The 22124-nt window shown below is 42.0% G+C and overlaps 1 protein-coding gene across 4 annotated transcripts in view; it reads left to right on the plus strand.

Moving 5' to 3' along the window:
- The window catches only part of LOC133365140 (MAM and LDL-receptor class A domain-containing protein 1-like), a 319039-nt gene that overhangs the window by 208966 nt on the left and 87949 nt on the right, over positions 1-22124 (plus strand). For all 4 annotated transcript variants that reach the window (XM_061586590.1, XM_061586591.1, XM_061586592.1 and 1 more), the window contains 2 exons: positions 7973-8130; positions 12199-12400. In XM_061586590.1, coding sequence (XP_061442574.1) covers positions 7973-8130; positions 12199-12400 — 360 coding nt within the window. The remainder of the gene's footprint in view (positions 1-7972; positions 8131-12198; positions 12401-22124) is intronic.

Below are 22124 nucleotides of genomic sequence, written 5' to 3' on the forward strand. Positions count from 1 at the left end.
GGGCAGCAAGGTGGACGGTACACCAACAGTATTCCTAGTCTGTCTCCCTGGCCCAATACAAGGTGGAGACATTCCAGACCAGTTGCCGTCTGGACAGGGTGCTTGGTGAGAGGAAAAGAACTCCTATAGACCATGGCGACCCCCCCTCCCCAGCCCTCAGATCTACCACAGTGCTGAACCAAATACCCGGGTGGACAAAGCTGGGAAAGAGCAACTCCTCCCTGATCAGCCACCCAGGTCTCGGTTATACATGCCAGGTCGGCACCCTCCTCCAGGATTAAATCATGGACAAGTGAGGATTTATTATGTACCGACCTGGCATTCAAAAGCAGCACTTGGAGATCCGAGAGCTGGCTGATAGGACAACCAGCAATCCTGTGGATATGAGGAGAACCGGAACAAGGCACAGACACAATTTGTCTGGGACGAGTTCCCCTTACCTGGCCTGTTCTCCTCCTAACACCATACCTCCCATTACCCGTCACTACGTTAATTGGGGCCCCTGAAAGCCCCCCCCACGAAGGATGGAATCTTTTCTCCCAGGCACATGTTAAAAATACACAAATCCACACAGACAAGCAAACTTACAAAACATTCACCCCACATTTAACCCACCCCCCCCAACAAACAACATTAAAAATTAGTTAATCCTCTTCAAGCAGCGATGGCAGTCTCGAGCCCCCCATCCAAAAGCAAACCGCAGTAACGGCACCAGGACAGCAGCACAGCACCAAGCAGTAACAGCAGCACCCACACGCGAACAAAAAGCGGCGAAGGTAGCAAAGATGTAAGCCGCAATGGTAGTGTCCTGGGCAGCGGCACGGCCGTCAGCGATAATAAAAACGCCTGCAACCCGCGGAGGCGATGGCGGCGACAACAGGCCGCAGCAATGAAGTCCACCGGCAGCAGCACGGCCCCCCCGGCGATGACAACGCCCTGCGCGCAAGCGGGCAGCGGCAGCAATGGCAGCAGGACGGGTCACAGCGGAGTCCCCAGCAGCGACACACCCCTCAGCAACAGCGACAACATCCGCATGCAAGCTGGCCGACAGCGGCGGCGCGGGCTGCGGCGACAGAGTCCCCAGCAGCGACACGCCCCCTAGCAGCAGCGACAGCGTACAAGCAGGCAGACGACGGCAATGACGGCGCGGGCCGCGGCAACGGAATCCTCAGCGGCAGCGCGCCCCCCGGCAACGACGACAACGCCTGCACGCAAGCGGGCCGGTGATGACAACGACGGTGGCACAACGATGGCGGGCGGGCAAACAGGCAGCAGCAACGGCGGCAACGCAACACCGCCGGCAGCAGGGCCCAAACAGGCCGCAACAATGCACACACACACACAACAGCAGCGGCGAAGGCCGAAACGACGTGGAATTGCTTTGGAATAATTACAGTTGCTGAGTGCCCAGCTGCCTGTAGCTTTCCCTCAGTGCTCACTAGCAGCAATTGTTCTTTCAAACGGTGGCAGCTGCTGTTAATTCAAGTGAGGGGGAGATTCCCAGTCTGTTACATGCATTCCTGGTAAGCACCATTCTTATTTCTAATTATTTTGAAATTCTTCTGTAGGAGGCGTTTAGTTGTCTTAGTGTTCTTTTAGTCAGAGTGATAAAGTATTTTAAGACTCTATCTCTGCCTTCTCGACCTTGAAGTACTTACTTTTAAAGGGATGTTTTCACTACAGTAGCTCAGCGTCTCCATCATTCCTTGTAGCATAACAGGATAAGAGATAATGGAGCTAACTTTTCAATTCTTCACTCGTCCCAGTCTAGATAAAATTATGCTAAAGTCCTTAGATTATATAGCTGAAAAGTTTTCACTTAGACTGTGGTTTCTTGTTGTATTAGCAGCGGAGCTCTAGCCTTGACAACCTGCTAGTTCGCCATCTTGAGAGGATCCCTTTGACTGAAATCCCACTTGACTGAAAAACATAACTAAGTAGTAATAGACCATTGCTTATAGACTAAAATGTGTAAGAGAATGGCCCTTTCTCAGACTGCTTCACACTTTCAGTGTATGTTACAAACCCACTAAAACTATCTATATTTGCTTAGATGGGCCATTCGTTTGATCCAGCAAGGTGATCTTTCTTTATGCACTTGATAAAGATACCTGATAAATTAAGACAGAAAGTCAGACAAGACATGACATGGGAGATTTGCAATCAGGAACTAATACATTTATTATATATATAGCCATAAGGGTGATTAGATTGGGGTTACAGTACTCGGATAAAGATTTAATCCTTTTTCCTCATGCCAGGTTCCCAATTTTTGTCCCGCCCCCTGCCCAAGATTGCTGTTTGACCCATGGTGCCATATTGGTGTCACTAATATTGCATCACCAGTGATATTTTGTTCCTGGAGGTTGGTGCTGTAATTCTTTGGATAGCGGGGATGAGGAACCTTGGGCTCGGGGGCCAAATCCAGCCCTCTCTATCTGGCCCTCAGGACTCTCCCAGACCACACACTCTCCAGAGCCACACTCCTTACCAGCTGTGCTTTGCTTGCATATTTTTGCCTGGCTGGAATATGTCCTTGAACTCTGATAATACTTTTTGCTTGCCTGGATGGAGGAGAGAGTGGGATGTATAAGTGTGTAACTAGCCTACTGTTCAAAGGGAAAATATACATTCATATACTCTGCCCTCTTTGCCTCCGGCCCACTTGCCACTAGCATATGGCTCCAGGAAGCTTGTCCAGAAAGGAATTTGGCACTTGGACCGTGAAAGTGTCCCTACCCCTGGGATCAGAGAATAAAAACCATTATATGGATCAGTGAATGAAAACCTGCTTTAGGTAACTCTTAACCCTTCTTTGTGACAGTTACCCAGCGGTATTTTTCTCTGGATGGTATCTGACCATAGCCCAGGATAGGAAGTGGGAAGTGAGCTACCCTTAAGAGGGTGGAGAGAGGCAGGGATCATGTTTATTTATCTATATAGAGCATTTGTACCCTGCTCTTCAGCCAGAAAGGCTACCAAAGTGGCTTACACACAATCTATTTAAAACAAGACCATCCCTGCCCACAGGCTTACTATCTAAACACATGACACACAAGGGGAAAGGGGGTAGGAAGCAAACTCAGGCACCAATTCTTAAATAGCAGATCTTATCATGACCACCTGACATATAAACAGTTCTGGGGGATAAGGTGTCTGATGCAGCTGTTCTTTCACACTGAAGCAGCCTAGCATTGCTATATCACCATGGACTTGGCTGAAAAGTATTATGAATTATACAGCCATGAGAGTGGCTGTATACTGATGCTTTCCATAAACTCATTTCAAAACAAAACCTTACAAAACTTATAGTCCTGAACTCAGAAACACTTGCTTAACAACTCTCTAAATTTTCATGGCGCTACACAAAACAGTCAGAGAGAATCAAGAGTTCAAAGTGTAAAAAGAGAAAGAAAACAACCAGACCCCCTTTGGACTTTTTTCTGTCAGTGTTCTCATAATCTGTTGAAATTCATTACAAATCAGCCATGTTCACAGAGTACCTGTAATTCTATTACTGACCTTGCCCCAGTCTCTGACCTTCTTCTGCAGTTTAAAATTTAAAAAATGCCTGGCTGATTTTTAATTAATTTAAGAAATTTTGCATTGAACTCAGTGATATTGGGCATGCTCAGTAAGAACCAACTGTCCGTGTTCTAAAAGCCAGACTCACAGCTGCTGGGCTTGCCTAATCAGGGTGCCACACCCACACCAGACCTTGATTTCACTTTAGACAGTCATGGCTTCTCCCACAGAATCCTGGGAAGTGTAGTTTGTGAAGGGTGCTGAGAGGAGACTCCTAATCCTCTGACAGAGCTCCAGTGGCCAGACTGGTTTGACAGTCAGACACTCTGATTAAAGCTCTGTGAGGGGAACAGGGCATCTCCTAGCAACTCTCAGCACCTTTCAGTAACTACACTTCCCAGGATTCTTTGGGAGAAGCCATGACTGTGTCAAGTGAAATAAAAGTCTGGTGTGGATGTGGCCAGGGACAGCATTGGTTTAAATTTGGGTGTGAGGCTACATGTGCCTGCTGTAGAATAAAAAGGTGGGGGGAACCCTGAAAAAGAATGATACTGTTCTCAATCTTTTTCCTTTTGGAAATGAAAGGGGCTTCCCCTCTGCCCAGTGTCCACCCACCCAATATCCTCCCCCTCCCTTCCCCCAGGTCAATTTCACCTATCCTAAGCATGATTGCACAGGAGTAAATCCCACTGAACTCAAAAAGCATGCAAATGATCAAACCTGCCCTCCCCTCCTCCTCCTTCACCCCTCCCCTCTTTCCCCTCCTTTCCCCTCCTCATCCTTCACCCCTCCCTCCCCCTCCCCCATCCTCTTCCAATCCCCTCCCTTCCCCTCCCCATCCTATTCCCCCTCCTCCTCCCCCATGGTCAGTTTTACCTGTCCTAGGACTACAACCTGGGAGACCAGGGTTCAAATCCACACACAGCCATGAAGCTCACTGCATGACCTTGGGCCAGTCACTGCCTCTCAGCCTCAGAGAAAGGCAATGGTAAACCCCCTCTGAATACTGCTTACCATGAAAACCCTATTCATAGGGTCGCCATAAATAGGAATAAACTTGAAGGCAGTCCGTTTCATTTTCAAGCATGATTGCATGGGAGTAAATCCCATTGAACTCAATAAGCATGCAAATGATCAAACCTGCCTTCCCCCTTCCATCACCTCCCTTTTACCCCTTCTCTCCCCCTTTCTTTACCCCTCCTTCCCCCTCCCCTTCCAATCCCCTCCTCCTCCCTCTCACTCCTTCTGCTCCCCTCTCCCCCCTTCTTCCTTCCCTCTACTCTCCCCTCCCCCTCCTCTTCCCCCATGGTCAGTTTTACCTAACCTAGCCATGATTGCACAGGAGTAAATCTTATTGAACTCAATAAGCATGCAAATGATCAGACCTGCCTTTCCCCTCCTTCCCCTCTCCCTTCCTCCTTCTTCCTCCTCCCCTGCCCACACCAGCCCTCCCCCCCCAGTCAGTTTTACCTATCTTAAGCATGATTGCGTGGCAGTAAATCCCACTGAACTAAATAAACATGCAAATGATCAAACTTGCCCTTCTCCTCCCCTCCCCCCTGTCCTTCTTCCCCTCATTCCTCTTCCTCCTCCCCTCCCCAACTCCTGTGGTCAGTTTCACATAACCTAAGCATGATTGTGGGGGACTAATTCCTACTGAACTCAATAAGCATGCAAATGATCAATCCATTCTCAGCAAACTTGCACAGGATTCCATTTCTTACCTCCCGGATTAAAAAGCAGAGAAATTCACTAATAGGCAAAAAACCTTACGGTTTAAGAACGTACCTATAGCCCACAGATTCTATCAAACTTTAAAAAGCAGGGAAATTGGGCAGCTATAGTGAATGCACCAGGGGAGCAGGAGACCTGAACTCCTCTCTGAGATATTGTACTGCCCTACAAATTTGTCAAAATGCAAGCACAATTTGGGTTGGTCTTTCACAGTCCAATCCACTTGCTGTGTAGCTTGCAAGAATTTGGTAACATGTAGGTGAGCACTGTTGCACTGGAGGAAAAGGTGAAGGCTTCTGTTTTCATACACAGATGCGTGTGAGAGACGGTCCAAGGATGCCTTAAGGAAAAGCACTTGTTAGAACATCCTTGGATCGTTCTTTCTTCTAAATTAATCTCAAAGTCTCAAAAGGTTTGTTTGTATTTTTTTTCCTGCAGAGGAGTATCAGCATGAGTCCATACAGATTGACCACAGGAAAGAAACATATTGTTCTAATTAAATGTAAAAATGTGGCATTTGAGAGAAACAAGAGGTGCTTAATAAGCCTAATGATATTTTGAAGCAAAAAAAAAAAATACTGCGTGTGCAGGATCTGTACATTTCTGTATTGAACTTCCCTAGCATTGACCATGTGTTGGGGTAGTACATAAATAATTAACAGACAGAAACCTTTAGTGATATTATTTTGGCTCTGTATTGTTTTTTCATTTTCTTTTCATAAACAAGCAAAGCGAGAAAATATCTAGTAGAGAGAAAAAGGTAATGGATTGTCAGTGTTATAACTTAAGGTTTTGCATGGAAATTCCTTAATTACAGTTGTAACAAATAGGTAATTCTAAAAGGAAATGGGGTATAAATATTGAGAAAGCTTAACATTTTAACATATACACAGTATTATGTTGTATAACTGATAATCTAAATATTATCTTGATTCTTCTTAATCTAAACACTCATTTAGCAGGTCGAGTAACAATGGTTTTCTTTTCACAGAAAGTAGACAAGCTGCAAGAGCCACAGTTGATTCCTATACCAAAAAATTATCTAATTAAACTGTAGTCCCAAAAGATCCTGCAGCCTTATGAAACATCTGTTTTAACTTTAGAAAAGATAAGCATCTCCTTTTAGTTCACAAGACAAGAGCTATACCTGTCATTACATGGTTGTTACCTAGACCCATTAGAAACCACAGTGAATGGTTATGTTTACCCCAACTCCCTTGTCTCAGAATTGATTAGCAAAATAATTTAGGGATCTTTCCCGACTCAGTGCATGGTAACATTATTGCCATCGGAGAGTAGAAAAAACTTCACTGATGAAATGGTAGTACCACACATTCAGGGTTTGCATGCCTACAGGTGGTGCTACAATTAGAGAGAGTGTGGTGGTTGCTCAAGTGGCAGATGCTGGCAGGACCATCCATGGGGGGGTATCACACTGTGTGGACACCCCTCATTGCCTTCATCTCCTCTCTGCCTCTGTTGCCCCTCCTCCTCTTCATGGTGGAAGTGGTGGTAGCCTCTCTCTCTCCAGCTCCCAGCTTACTTCTTTTTTTCATTTGCTACTGCCTTAATGGTACTGCCTTAACTCACCAGCCCTGCCTCTAGAAAGGAAGAGAGCTTCATCAAGTGGACAGAAGCAGCAGGGCTGGTGAGGTGTAGCCCTCCCAAAGCGTAGGTCAGGAGCAGTTGGAATGGTCCTGGATGCTGGGATGTGTTTGGGGGTCAATAATAGCCCCCCATCTGCTCCTGAGCCTCCCTAGCCATTCTTGTCTGTTGAAGAACAATGCTGTGTAAGCCCTATGTCCCCTAAGCTAGCCTGCTACCCTAGATATGGTGGAGGATGCTGTCCCATCCCCAGTGAAGATTCAACTGCTAATCTGGTTGGCTTCTGTATGGTGAATGGGTGGGGCACCATCTTGTCTTTCCCCTCAGGCAGCTACATGTCTTTATTTACTTTACCTTTATATTTATTTAGAAAGATTTATAGGGTGTATAATCAGAAAACTCTCTAATTGGTGTACATAATCAAACATGGAAACATTTGCAGTGGGACATGATTTTGGCAGCTGTTTGTGGTGATATGTTGAGATACAACTTCACATAAGTATTTCTAATCATTGGTGACTGATGAAGTTGCCATAAATTGAAAGCAGGTCCAAAAAGAGTGGTGGGCATACTCAATAACTGTGTGGGTGCAAAGGTTTATAAGTAAAAACCTTGCCCATATAGATTCCCAGCCATTTGAACCCAACAATGAAAGAATAATGTGCCCTGGCAAACATGGACAGAATTAAGCTTTGTGAAACTGTCACAAATGTTTAGAAATGGCAATATGGACAACTGGCTTATCGCATGGCTATTATGCACAGATAGTTGTATGAATAGGTACTAAGTCTCCGCAGCTAGACTCATAAAGAGAACACTCCCTAGTCACTCTTGTAGTGTGTAATACTACAAGTAATCACACAATTATACTTCAGATTAACCCAAAATCACTACTACTTCTTGGCTCTGTATTATCAAGAAGACGGATCAGAAACCCCAATTCATTCAGCTATGAGCATGCATTGAAAGACTGATTATGAATACGATAATGTGCTTAAGAGTGTTAATAGGATAACTCGTCTTGTATATGATACCCTAAGAGAAACATGTTTCCTTATGTTTTAAAAACGATGACAATACTAACAGGGTATTTTTTATCTACTTGAAGGTAATGGACACAATTTTTTATATGTCAATTCATCTGCTCAACAAGAAGGGGACAGAGCAAGAATAGTTACCACCAAATACTTCCCAGCCAGTCTGGGTATATGCAGACTTCGCTTTTGGTTTTGGCAGTTTAATTCCCCCCAAATTGGATTGTTAAAGGTAAGCAAAACAAGGAATTTAATATCTAGTAGATCATAGTGGTATTATTCATCCTTTTTTCCGTTGCCAGTTCCATGGTTTCCTGCACTATGGTCCAACCTGCTTGAAAAAACAAAATCAACATTAGCAGCAGCACTTCTCTGTTCTCATTTCACAAGATATATGCATGCAATCTCACCCAGCCACTGTACACAATCTTATTGATAATGTTCTTATACATGATGTAACTCTTATCAGCTTATTTTCACCCTGTCCAATCTTCTAAGCTAGATAGCATATGGCATGCAGTAAAAATGTAATGTAAATTAGGGATGGCATATCTGTCCATTTTGGTATATCATTTTTTCAGTCATACTGTAAGTTTAGTTCTCCACATTTCCATATCAATTTGTGATTTTAAAAAGTCCTCATGAAAATTCATCAGCATTTCAGTGAGAATTTCTCCTAACATACACATTTTTGTATGGAATCTTTGCCATATCATCCCTCTAAAGCTAGCCAGGTGTCTCACAGGGATTCTCTATAATTCAGGCATTGTAGATATTTAATGGAGCATAGGCAGGAAGCAACCTCACAACAGTATCTTGGAATTAAAAGATACGAGTGAGCAGCCAGAAGGCAAGGACTCTTGCGTTTCAGAGAAAAGTCAGAACATCTGAAGAGGTGGTAAAGGCTGACTGAAAAACCATGCACATTTTTTTGTAGAAGAGTTTTGAATGGAAATTATTGGAAAGGCAAATGAAATAAAAGCTCATGCCTTCAGAAGTAAGATCACTGCATGACAACATTCCACAAATTTAAAGAAAAGAAGTCATGCTGGTGGAAGCTTTATTCTTAAGAACATAGGAACCACCTGCTGAATCAGGCCAGTGGCCCGTCTAGTCTAGATTTCTAGTGGCCAACCAGTTGCCCATGGGAAATCTGTAAGCAGGACCAGTGTGCAAACAGCACTCTCCCCTCCTGCGGTTCTGGCAACTGGTATTTGGAAGCATACCTCCTCTGACCATGTAGGCAGAGCACAGCCATTATGGCTAGTAGCCATTCTTGACACACATGCATGTCTGTCTCATGACAGACAGTGTCATGCAGTGGCTAGCGTGTCAGACAAGTACTGTGAAATCCTTGAGTATTTTCTGTATCACCCTGAGGTTGCTATCCTATACATACTTATCTGAGAGTCAGTCTCACTGAACTTTTTGACTGGATATGCAGAGCTTTGCACAATGAGCTCCTTTTGAGGAAATGTAACAAAAAAACCCAAACTTTTTAGCAAGAGTCACAAAGCCTGCTCTTTTCCAGTGCAAAGACAGGAAATTATCTGTTCCCTCATCAACTATTCCAGTACGTGCCCTAGGTATTTGTACTAACGTTGATGGAGTGAAGCTGTTATATGTTACCATTCAATACAGTGTCCTATTTGTTCCTTAATATTCTCTGTATCGGACTTTGGCACCTTACGTAGCCTTGCTACCTAGAATGAGATAAGGAGAGTAATTGCAGTGTCACTGTTCATCATTCCTTCACTGCAGTGCTACTTGAACATATTGCCATAATACTGGAAGTAAAAGCAAAATTAATTCCCCGTGTGATAATATATGTCCAATATTTCAGTTTTCCAGCTTGTTAGGCAGTTCATATTACATAAATTGCTGTGAACTGGGGTGTAATAAATTACAGCAGAGGACAGGCCAATTTCATTAAAAATGACCCCTTTTTTGTTACTTCAACTCACTTTTGAGGAAAGAAAACACAGACTGGACCAGCAATTTCTGTATTACTCCTCATGATCTGGAAGTGATGTTGTGGTATTTTGTGAAATATTGCTTAACTCATTCGATTTTGCTACTGCTAATTCTAAGGGTAGAAAGAAATGACAGAAGCTCAAAAGGATGACTGAGCTGAGAAAACTAGCTATTTTGGCTTACTGATAAATGCTACATATATAAAATATGTCCTCACTGTCTTAATGGAAATTGATCTTGAGCCGTCTCTGATATTATATTGTACATGCAAATCTGTTCCCATGCAGGCGCAGATATTTACCCATTTTTTGAACTTGTATCCATGAGTTTTAGAAGAAATAAAAAATAACACTTGGTGATCCTAAATATGGACCCCAATCCTTTGGATGTTTTGTTAGATGAAAGTCCCAGTGAGTTCAACAAGTCTTACTTTTTATTAAAACTCAGCACTGTTAGAGTTTCCCTTGATGACCAATGGGTAGCAACCACCATCCCCACTCCCCCCATAAGTTGCAGTTATGAAGTAACTGTTATCCGCTTGTTTTCTTCCTGCTCTGTTCTGTAAACCAGACGACACTTGTAATAATAAAAATGTAGTGTAATAAAATCTTCCCTGTACTACACTTTTTAGAAGTGTATGTGTATGTAAACCTGGTCTTGGAATATCTTCCTCAAAATATGCTGAGGGTATCATCCAGAAGCAATAAAGGCTTTCCACATTGTATAAATAAGGGTCAGTCAGTTTTGAAAGAAGTGGCACAATTATGATGTTTTATATATCATTGTAAGCTAGTGGTGTAGGTTTTCTGGTAACTGGGGTAATTTGCATAAAAAACAGTTTGCTTTGGAACATTTTAGAACAGGGGTGGGAAACAGGAGCTGGATCCTGAACTTTCCCACACAAATATGGGGCATTTTGGCAAGTGGACAGGGCTGTTTACTTGCCATTCAACTAAAGTCACTGCTTTGGACAGGAATTGGCTACACTGTGGAGTTCCCAATGGGAATTCCAGTGGGATTTGCTGTAAGCTCCAGTCTCTGTCCTGATGGATGCTTACAGCAATCCCTACAGAGGGAGAGCCAGAGATGCAAAGGAACATTTTTCTGTCAGTGTAAACAGATAAGGGTGGGAACATCCCTCTCCCTCTCTTACTACATCATGGCCACCAGTGTTTTCACCTAGCATAGCATCAGGATACCTCTGGCCCGCAAGTCTAATTTAGGGCTTGCAGGGCTCTTAATTTGGCCCATGGGGGTCAGAGGTAATAAGGATCTGGCCTAACGATCAGCTCCGATTTCCTATTCCTGATCTAGCACACTGGCCACTCTAGAAAAGTTTCTCACTTTACAGTGCATACTTCTGAAACAGTTGTGGGACCCAGCCTCATTAATAAATACATTTTGCCAGTTTCAGTCTGTGCAACAGGTAGGTTTCTTGTTCATCATACAAATATTCTGTGTAATTAATGTCTGCCAAATAGAATTATTAGGTTTTTTTTAAAAAAAAATGCTCTGTATTTCCAATCATCACAATGTTTGCTTATACATTTTTTGTTGTTGTTCAATTTGCAACCAACTTATTTGATCAGTTGGAACTGGAAAAGTGTCAGTCACAATAAATCAAATAATAAATAACCTTTCTGGATTCAAAGAGGAGTAAGGTGTGCAACAATAAAAGAAACCAGATTCCATACTCTCATCCTGTTGGGCAGCAGTTAGGCCTTTCACCAGTTAGCACTGGGGGAAAAAAAAGCAAACTCCAAGCAATTAATGTTAGGGCCAAAGTATTCATGACATCAAAGGCGTATCTGCATTTTACATCCTTTTTAAAAAAAAATGCAAATAACATGAGTGTGTGGGGTATGTGGGTGCGATAATCTGATTTGGAAAGAACCCCACCATTGGTGCCAATGGGGGATTTTCTCCCAAAGTACATACCGGCTCCAGCAGAGGGATATTCATCTGGATTGCAGCAGAGAAGGAAAAGGTGATTCTCTCTCCTTACCTGCTGTGATCCCAATACTTATCAGCCCCTCTCAGCTGGTGGGGTTAATGTTAAAAAAAAGGCAAAGAAGCATCTAACACTTATATTCATAGAATGGCAAAGCTTACATAGTGAAAAAGCTTATAATTTATTTTCTAAAACAGTTGTGATGATTGTGTGCTCATAAATTATCACTAGCTGAACTACAGATCAGGCTGTGGATTTGAGTGTGTTCTGTGTTTTCTGTTTTGAGAGAGATTGTCTGAAAATTTGATTGTTGTGCTTTGATGTAATGAGACTTATAAAATGGTTGGTGTGTTTTCTGTACTTTGCTATGAATAGGTGTATGCTATTGAAGAATTTGGAATGGATATTTTGATGTGGGCAGCAACTGGAAATAAAAGAAATACATGGGCATATGCAAATGTGCTCCTTTCCAGCAACAGTCCTTTCCAAGTGGCATTTGAAGCAGAAGTCGGAGCTAATGAGTCCACTGAATTTGCTCTTGATGACATCTCTTTCACACCAGAATGTGCATCAGGAGGTAAGTAATACTACAGATATGTCAATAAACTCATCTACTTTATTGTTTCTGTTTATTAATACATTTATAATATGCTCTCCTTCAACATATTCTTAGAGCAAATATATTATGATTGTACACAATACAATTGTGTCTTTTCTAACATGAGTAATAATGCTGTGCAAAGTCCCTCTGTGGGCCAAACTAGATGTGATGGTAGCAGATCCATCCACCACTTACTTCCCCATAGTATCTCTCCCTAAATACTTTCTCCTCTCCTGAGCTCAGCTGCACTATTGAGGTCTGGCTGAAGGAAAGCCACAGAAAGGGGAAAAGATTGCCGAGATGAAAACCAGCAGAGGTTCAGCACACTGCACCCATCCATCATGTTGCTCCTTGGACTAGGGTTGCCAGGTATCTGGTTTTTGCCCAGAGACTCTGGATTTTTGGGGTCCTCTCTGACTCTTTGTGTGAGTTAACTTAATCTCCAGACTCCTAGCTTTCGTTTAGAAAAAAATAAAGTTTCTAGGTGATCTGGTTCACAAGTTATGCACCAAAACATCAGCCGCCACCCCCCCCAACTTCTGTGAACTGATCTCTTAGCTGGCTGCTCTAACCCTGCCCTTTCAGGTTTGTAGCCAATAAGTGAAGTCAGGGTTGTGATTGACAAGGGATTTCTGTGCCTCCAGGCAGTACCTAGACTGCATTGCAAAGATAGAAAACAGTTGTTTTTTCCTGTTTATCTAAAATCTTATAAATTGAGTAAGTATATAGCTTCCAGCAGTACCAAAAGTTTTTTCTGTTACGTGCAGGAGTCAAACAAGTTACATTTTCCTGGGCAGTTGAAGGGGGCAATGTTTTGAAAACCTTCCCAATATGAAGCTTTAATCCAACTTTAAACTTGTAATCAGTTACTTTCAGAGCAATTGTAATTGTAATGGTAATTACTACTTTTGGGGGCCATGTAATTGTTAACTGTAATTTATTACTTTTTAAAAGTAATCTTCCAAGCTCTGAGCAGAACAAGTACTATGTGGCACCTGTAATATGTAAAGCACACTTTGAACTTGGCCTGGTAGATAATCGGCAACCAGTGCAAAAGTATTATGTGCTGATATGGTTTCACTCTTGTTAGCAATTGTGCCATAGCATTCTGCACTACCTTAGCTGACTGGCTACCAGGATTTTTTTAGTTTTGGTTTTTGGTTAGGAATTCTAACTGGTTGTGGGATGTTGAGTTTTCTGCCTTACTCATAGGAATTTTGTTGTGGTTGGTATGGTATTGCATTTAGGAAATCATCACTGTCTTTTGTTTTTCTTTTTCCATTTGCATTTCATTTACCTTTAACCTCACTCCCTTACATCCATAGAAGCAATAACAGTGGTTCCATGCAGTCAGCTCAACCCCCTTAAACCCACTGATGATGCACCTTGTTGGTTGCATAATGTTGTTTCTTGCCCAATAGTGGTCAAGGATTATCAATACCTCGGCACAGTCATTAACCAAAATTGAGACAATAGTCAAGAAATCAGAAGGCTAGGACTGGGTAGGGTAGCTGTGAGAGAACTAGAAAAGGTCCTCAAATGCAATGCTGTATCACTGAACGCCAAAGTCAGGATCATTCAGACCATGGTATTCCCAATCTCTATGTATGGATGTGAAAGTTGGACAGTGAAAAAGGCGGATAACAGAAAAATCAACTCATTTTAAATGTGGTGCTGGAGGAGAGCTTTGCGCATAACATGAACTGCGAAAAAGACAAATAATTGGGTGTTAGAACAAATGAAACCAGAACTGTCACTAGAAGCTAAAATGATGAAACTGAGGTTATCATACTTTGGACACATAATGAGAAGACATGATTCACTAGAAAAGACAATAATGCTGGGAAAAACAGCAGGGAGTAGAAAAAGAGGAAGGCCAAACAAGAGATGGATTGATTCCATAAAGGAAGCCACAGACCTGAACTTACAAGATCTGAACAGGGTGGTTCATGACAGATGCTCTTGGAGGTCACTGATTCATAGGGTCTCCATAAGTCGTAATCGACTTGAAGGCACATAACAACAACGACAACAAAGTGGTAAAACAGAATTCAAATACTGGGAAGTATGGCTGCAATTTTTGTTGTTCCTAAGCTGCTGTCTGTGAAGATAGATCAAACCACGTGTGTTTTCTCTGTCAGTTATTATTCACTGGAATTGGGTTGCCTGTCAAAGTGAGTTTATAGCAGCCCACTTCAGTTGGGTTTCAGGCCTGGTTTTGGCACAGAAACAGCCTTGGTCGCTCTGTATGATGACCTTTGTCGGGAGAGAGACAGGGGAAGTGTGACTCTGCTGATTCTCCTTGATCTCTCAGCAGCTTTCGATACCATCAGCCATAGTATCCTTCTGGGGAGACTGGTTGAGTTGGGAGTGGGAGGTACTGCATTGCATTGGTTCCGCTCCTACTTGGCAGGTCGCCTCCAGAAGGTGGTGCTTGGGGAACATTGCTCAGCACCCTGGACTCTCCAGTATGGGGTGTCGTAGGGGTCAGTTCTGTTCCCCATGCTGTTCAACATCTACATGAAACCGTTGGGTGTGGTCATCCAGAGCTTTGGAGTGCGTTGCCATCAGTATGCTGATGACACGCAGCTCTATTTCTCTTTTTCATCCGCTTCAGGTGAGGCTGTCAATGTGCTGAACCGGTGCCTGGCTGCGACAATGGACTGGATGAGGGCTAATAAACCGAAGCTCAATCCGGACAAGACTGAGATGCTGCTAGTGGGTGGTTCTTCTTTATTACGGTCAAGTGACCAGCATATCATACAAATACAATTGAAACGCAATTAGAAAACATCATTAAAAATACAATTAAAAGACATCATTAAAAATACAATTAAAAGAAATCATTAAAACAGCAACCTTAGGACTATATAAGCGTACACAGACAATACCCAGGACTAGTTGAAAATTGGTTCTCAGGTCTCTGTCGGCTGATTGTTTAACAATGACCTGCAGCGAGCAATAGCAGCAGCGCAGAAGCTCGCTACCTTTCTCATAATATAAGGAGATTGGTCGGACAATAGGTATTTAGTATAAAATATAATATCCCTACCCGGAATTTTTTTTAATAGCAGGGAGATAAAGGAAACACGAAGGTCACTATAAAAAGTACATGCTAATAAAACATGACCCACCAATTCTACAACACCTGCCTCACAGGGGCACACTCGTGCTTCCAATGCGATTTTCTGGTATCTCCCATCTAAAAGAGCCAATGGAAGGACATTGAATTTGGCCAGCATAAAAGCTTTCCTAAGTCTGGGAGTGGGAAGGTAAGCCAGGTATGTAGCAGGCCCAGGCCCCCCTAAGCTGAATCTGAGGCTGGGGTTAGGGACGGTTTGTGAGATATGATTCTGAAGGTCAACATCTAGAATGTGCTGGAGGATGGCCGTCTTCGCTTTGGAGAAACCTAATGCATGGATTGCTGCAGGTGAGAAACCTAAGCCCAAGAGTTTTTAGCCTAGGAATTTCTTCCAGTTCGACTGATAGACGTCCGATAGAACAACCGGAGCCAAACCTACAGGACAAAACAGCATTTTCAGCCAAAACTTTAACCTGAGCATCCATGCTCGAGCCTCCAACGAAGGAAGCCCCGCTTCTAATCGTAATGAGAAATTAGGAACACAAGATGGTGTACCCATAATGGACCATAAAAATTTAGTTTGGACGGCTTCATAAGAAAGATACTTGGCATAAACAATAAACTGGGAGCCATATAATATCTGGGGAATAACTTTAGCCACGAATACCTGAATGGCAGATGGAACGTGTTGTCCCCCTTTAGAATAGAAAAATGCGAGTAAGGCTTTCGAACTCCTATACGCATTTGCAATAACACTTTTAACTTGGGGGAGCCAGGAACCCGTGGAAGAAAAAGTAACCCCTAAAAACTAAATAAAATAATAGATAGCTATACGATGTTACTTGGGCTATGGGAAGCCCATTCAGGTGCTAACGATGCTGGACCCACTTCCTTGAGAATACTACTATCTTCGATTTGTCATGATTGATGACCAGAAGTTCTTTATCACAAAACTTTGTGAGCTCCCTCAATAACACTGTTATCTTTTTGGCACCAGGTCAAGACTTTCCTCTTCTCCCAGACATTTTAGCGTGTGTTTTATACTGTTTAAATTTTTAAATTGTGTTTTAAATTGTTTTTATAAGATCTGTTTTAAATTGTATTTGTTTTAATGTTTTTAGTTACTGTAAACCGCCCAGAGAGCTTCGGCTATGGGGCGGTATACAAGTATAATAAAATAAATAAATAAATATCTACAACCCTAGGCTCCTTTCTTCCTGCAATGGCCTTCTGGTGACTGGCCTGGCCTGAGGGCAGTTAAACCTTTCTTGCCAGAAGCAAGTAGGCTAGATTAAATATTCTCTACTCAGGCTCTATCTTTTAGCTAAGATTTCTATCTTAATTTCTAATCAGAGAAATGTTTATGTTTGAATTGTATGCTCCAAGCAACTGTGGTTGACGCTTAATGTATCATGCTTAATGACATCACTTGGGCCTGCCCCTGTGACATCACTATGACCCAACCCATGACATCACTACAACTTGCCCCCGTGACATTACTAGGACCCGCCCCTGAAATCTTAGGGTTTGGGATGCTTCTGACCCGGCAACCGTAACTTGGACTGTCTTTGTCCTCTGGATTTATATCTGATTTGAACAGACCTGCATTTGAAGAGCCTGATCTGCTATTGTTATGTCTAGTTTGGAAGCCCATTCTTTATTGAATTTTTCAGTACAGGAGATATGATCGCCGAAGTGAATGCCTTTATTTGCATGTGAAAAATGTTTAACTATCCATGTTTAAGAAGGATATTTTTTGTGATTAGCAAAAAGCAGATGGTATCTGTAGCACTTATGGCTAAATGAAAAAATGATAGTGCTGGAAAATATACTCATGAATAATATGCCACTATTTCCATTGCTCTAATTATGATCTCCATTTGCAAAACATGCATCCCGTCAATGAGTTGTTTAACCTCATGTTTAAAACAATCCCTCCATGTCAATGGTGCTAAAACAAATCTTGTGGGAAGCAAGGAGTATACTACTATGCACTTGAGATATTTATGGTGTAGCACAACCTTATGGTTGTGGGAAACCAAGGAATCATTTTAATTTCTGCAGCACAGTTAGCATGCAGCACAATAGACTTTGTATTGCTATTTGGACCAAAGTAGATCTTTCACAATTACTTCTACAGATATGAAACTAAAACAGAGATGGGTAACAGGCCAAAGTTAGGTACTGTTAAATCCCATTGATTTCAAGGGAAGATATTTAAGCATGCGTGTGTTCAACTCAACCCAAGCAGGGACTTTGTGTCTAAGAGGGGTTGTTAACTGATCAGGCAGAAATATTTTAGATGATGATAGGTCAGGTCTGACTGTCTTATAAATCCAAGGTTTACTGCGTCCATAACCTTTGCTCAAATTGCTTCAAAAATTGCTCATTTTTGTCCTTGTTAGTCTAGCGGAGAAAACTGACTGACCGCTTAGGCTGGTTCAGGAGACGTTCACTCTGGTTGATATCAGTGGTACAGCGCCACAGTGAAAGATCAGTAAATCATCCACTCAGTGGTGTATTATGTTGAAAGACTTTTGAATTATGGATATGTCATTGCACCTGCTTCTTGGTTTAGATCACTGCTCATGACTTCCAATGTGAACAGACCAACACCATCAAAATACAAGCCTCAGAAAGTCTGCCTTTGTCAGTGACAGCAAATAGGGTTGCACAGATGTAAATGTAAAGGTATCATTACATATATACAATGAAACAAATAATAATATAGAAGGTCCATGTCTGTAGATATTTTGTGTTGTGACATTGGCTCTGCTGTTTACTCCTTTTGTTATCACTGCAACTAGCTAAACTGCCATAATTATCATTTTGAACTGGCACTGGATGAAAATGTCCAGCGAAGATTAATCCTTGGAGCTGAGCATAGGAGATGTGTTTTTTTTCCTTCTCTCTCTCTTTTTAAAGCCATATCACCACTTCAAGGTGAAGCTTGGCTGTTCAACTACCTTTCTGGGACAGAACACCCCTGATAATGATGCTAGAATCCCACAGGCGTTCCCAGAGGAAAAGATGGCTGCCCCCTTTGGCCATCCCCTGGACATACTCAATAGTAGGGTCCACTCATACAGCGGGTTATGTTCTGGACTCCCGCTGAAAAGCAAAAACCACTGAAAAGAGGAACTCATTGAATAGAATGGTGCGCGGCGCACGAAAACCGCCATAAAAGCGAAACAAGCACCATATGAGTGGGGCTTTAGTCTAATTACGTCTAATTGAGACCACCACATTAGCGAAGCGCCGTAAAGTGGGGGCCTACTGTATCCCCACTCGGCTACCCCCAGAGTCCCTCTCCTACTTTCACAGGGGCCAAATGGGGTGGGGCAGAGATTTCTGGCCCAGCTTCAGTTTGAAGTGGGTGTAAGAAAATCTCATGAAAACTCACTAATAGAAAACTGGCACAAAGGACTCCCAATTAATCAGTGCTTATTATGGAACTGAATTAGTTACATTCATTTTTTAAAATAGGTTAGCAAGAATCTCCTGCTAATTCTGTTCTTTTAGATAGTGGGGAGGGACTGGCTCTTTATGAGGGAAGATAACAGCCCCTTCACTTTTTGCCTTATGGATAAAAACACACACACACACAAGTTAAGCACCTTCTCCCTTCTGTTTCTCTCTGTAGAGTTGCACAAAAGTGCTGCATTTTACATTTTATTTTATTTTTTTGCACAAAGTGGTTAGCTTTGTTCCACAACTTTTCAACTCAAGATAAAGGAACAATACGAGAACTTGCTGTCAAGCTTTTCCTGTAATGTTCTCTTCCCTTAAAGGATTGCTTTGTTGCTGCAGACTTTTTCTCTTTCTGCATTATTACTTCTCCAGCCTCACTTTAATTACTTTAGGTTTCCCAGGGCAACATGTTCTAAATGGAAGCAATCATAATTTAGCTGGTTGGTAGCTTTAAGCAATAAAGCATTATCGGCTCCTCAAGTTCACCAGAGGTTTTATTTGTTCTTAAACAGCAAGACCTCATTAGACAAGAGCATTTTGCTAGACCATCCCACCTACCCCCAAACTATTTTTGAATGTTTGTGAGAAAATATGATTTTGTGTCTTTCAAGTAAAATGCTACAGTAACTTCATGTCTTCATTCATTGCAAAACTGGGTATTGCCATCTGCTGATGTCACTGAATATTGTTCTCTTCAACATGAGTCTTTACTCATTCAGTCGAATGACTGGCCGAATGAGGTGCTGTATATTTGCAATTGTGGGGCTGATTCATGTACAGCTTTAATTTATTTTGTTATTGTTCATAATAAGGAAAGTTCTATGGGGTGCCAACTAAGCCACTGTTTTTGCCAGTTGTGTGGTTTTTGGGTTTTTCTTAATGTACTTTCTGGAATCTTGGAGACCTCAACTACCTGTTACATATGCCAGGGGGTGTCAGTGCTTTTTGGACCTCTTGAACTCTTGTAGTTTTCTGCTGCAGTGGCTCATATTATCATTTATTATAATTATTTCAGGCATGTTATACAGCAATAAAGGACAATTGTGTTTGAAAGGCCTGCTTGATCCTTGCCTGTTTTCCTGCTACCCCAACACAACACAACTTTTAAAAATAACAACAATAAAATAAGCACAGATTGCTGTGTTCAATCCACATACTTGGGAATAGTCCTCAGGGCTTTTATTTCCTGTGATGGTTGGAGACAAAAGCTTGAAAACATGACTGCACAACAGTATCAGTTCAGACTGCTATTCTTGCTTCAGTCCTTGGCTTCCCTGAAGCTACTGCAATGCTAAATTGCAATGTGTAGCATCAAAAAAAATAAAAGCTTGACAGACTTTGGATAACTATTTCTTATAAAATTCTATAGGGAGGTTATTATTATTTTGAAAGTGTTCATCGAGCCTTTAGTTTAATTAATCTTCATGGCAAATCCGACAAGCTTCTTGGCATCAATGGCAAATTAAAATAAAATTTGGGGTTTTTTTTCCAAATGAGTTTGAAAATAACTGAGCTGAGGCTATATCTATGTAAATGTAGTCAGTGCCCACTCCAGGCTTAATAGTCCTGGACAAAGTGCTCTCTAGTGGGCCTATTCTTCCATTGGCAGGATTACCTGGTGGCAGTGATAGCAAGCAAGCAGCAGCACTCTGGGCTGTCAGGTCAGTTGGGTCTAGGCTGGTGGTTCCCAAACCTTTTCCCCCATGGACTACTTGAAAATTGCTGAGGGTCCTGGTGGACCACTTAATGATTTTTCTGCCTATTATAGCTATTCTCCTCAATTAAATTTATATCCCAGAAGGAGCCCAGGGCGCCAAACAAATGGCAAAACACCGAAAGCATTTATATTAAAACATCTTAAAAAACATCATGAAAACAAGACATCTTTTAAAAATAAACCTTTTTTAAAAAAATCTTTAAAAACATCTTAAAAACATTTCCAACACAGATGCAGACTGGGATAAGGTCTCTACTTAAAGGGTTTGTTGAAAGAGGAATTGTACTGCTCTGTACTAGATGCTGCATTTTAATTGTATTGTTACTTCTTTCATTTCTTATATATTGCATTTCATTGTATTACAATCTGAATTCCATAAAAAAGGAAATCTAAGAAATGCAAGAAGAAATAAAATACAATTAAAAATCAATATGAATATTTAATACGATGGATGTGCCATCTCCTGTCTTCACCCACAAATCCACAGACATGCTGCGGACTACCTGAATGAAGCTCACAGGCCACAGTTTGGGAATCCCTGGTCTAGGCACCATTATAATTTCACACAATGCCCCTGATATAGCGCGGAAATTAAAATCGCACTAGGCTTGATGCATCAGTGGGCCTTGCCAGGGTGCTGGGACCCTGGCAGCTGGCCAATGATGTCAGGGGCTGACTCTGGCCCAGGAATTAGCTCCTGTTCTCCAACAGAATGGAGGCAAAAGGGAAATTCAGAGGGACATGAAGCTGGAGTTCTGCTCTTTCAGTACCAGCATCAGGCTATCAAAACTAGGTAGTCAACAAACTTGTTTTCTTTTTTTAATAGTTCTATTCCTTGATCTCATTTTTAAGCCAACAAAATGAAATTAAAAAATTACTGACCAGTTCTATAAGCAACAACTTCCAGGTCTAGATTCAGGTACGGGCATCTGCAGCCACAGCTTGATCCCTCTGATACTCTCAAGTTCCATTATAGTCTGTTTGCTGTGGTGTAGTGTCACTTGTTACAGCAGCAACTTTGTTTCAGGTGTGCAACCTAGAGGGAAATAGATTTTCAGAATCAGGAGCTTTTAAGAGAAGAGGGACTGACTTCTGAACACTTTGAATTACTCTGTGAGTCAGGAAGCCTATCCTGTCCCATCAAACTCTAATGTTGTAAGAGCAGACTATCTCATGTGTAGATTAGAACTGGATTATCTATTCCTTTCTCGACCAAAAGCAAGACCTTGGGCACTCACTCCCTGAGTTATGGGCATCAGTAGTCTGTTTAATGCTTTGGTGAACACTCATGATAATTCACAACCCTGTCAGGAAGCCCATAAACATTGAAAGTTTTGACTTTGTGAATGTTGATATGATCAGCCAAGTACGATACTTGTCCTTGCGGAGATCAGTTCTTCCCTGCAAATGAAGATACATATGGAATGCTA

Source organism: Rhineura floridana, chromosome 10 (genome assembly GCF_030035675.1).
Source record: "Rhineura floridana isolate rRhiFlo1 chromosome 10, rRhiFlo1.hap2, whole genome shotgun sequence".
Classification (NCBI taxonomy): domain Eukaryota; kingdom Metazoa; phylum Chordata; class Lepidosauria; order Squamata; family Rhineuridae; genus Rhineura; species Rhineura floridana.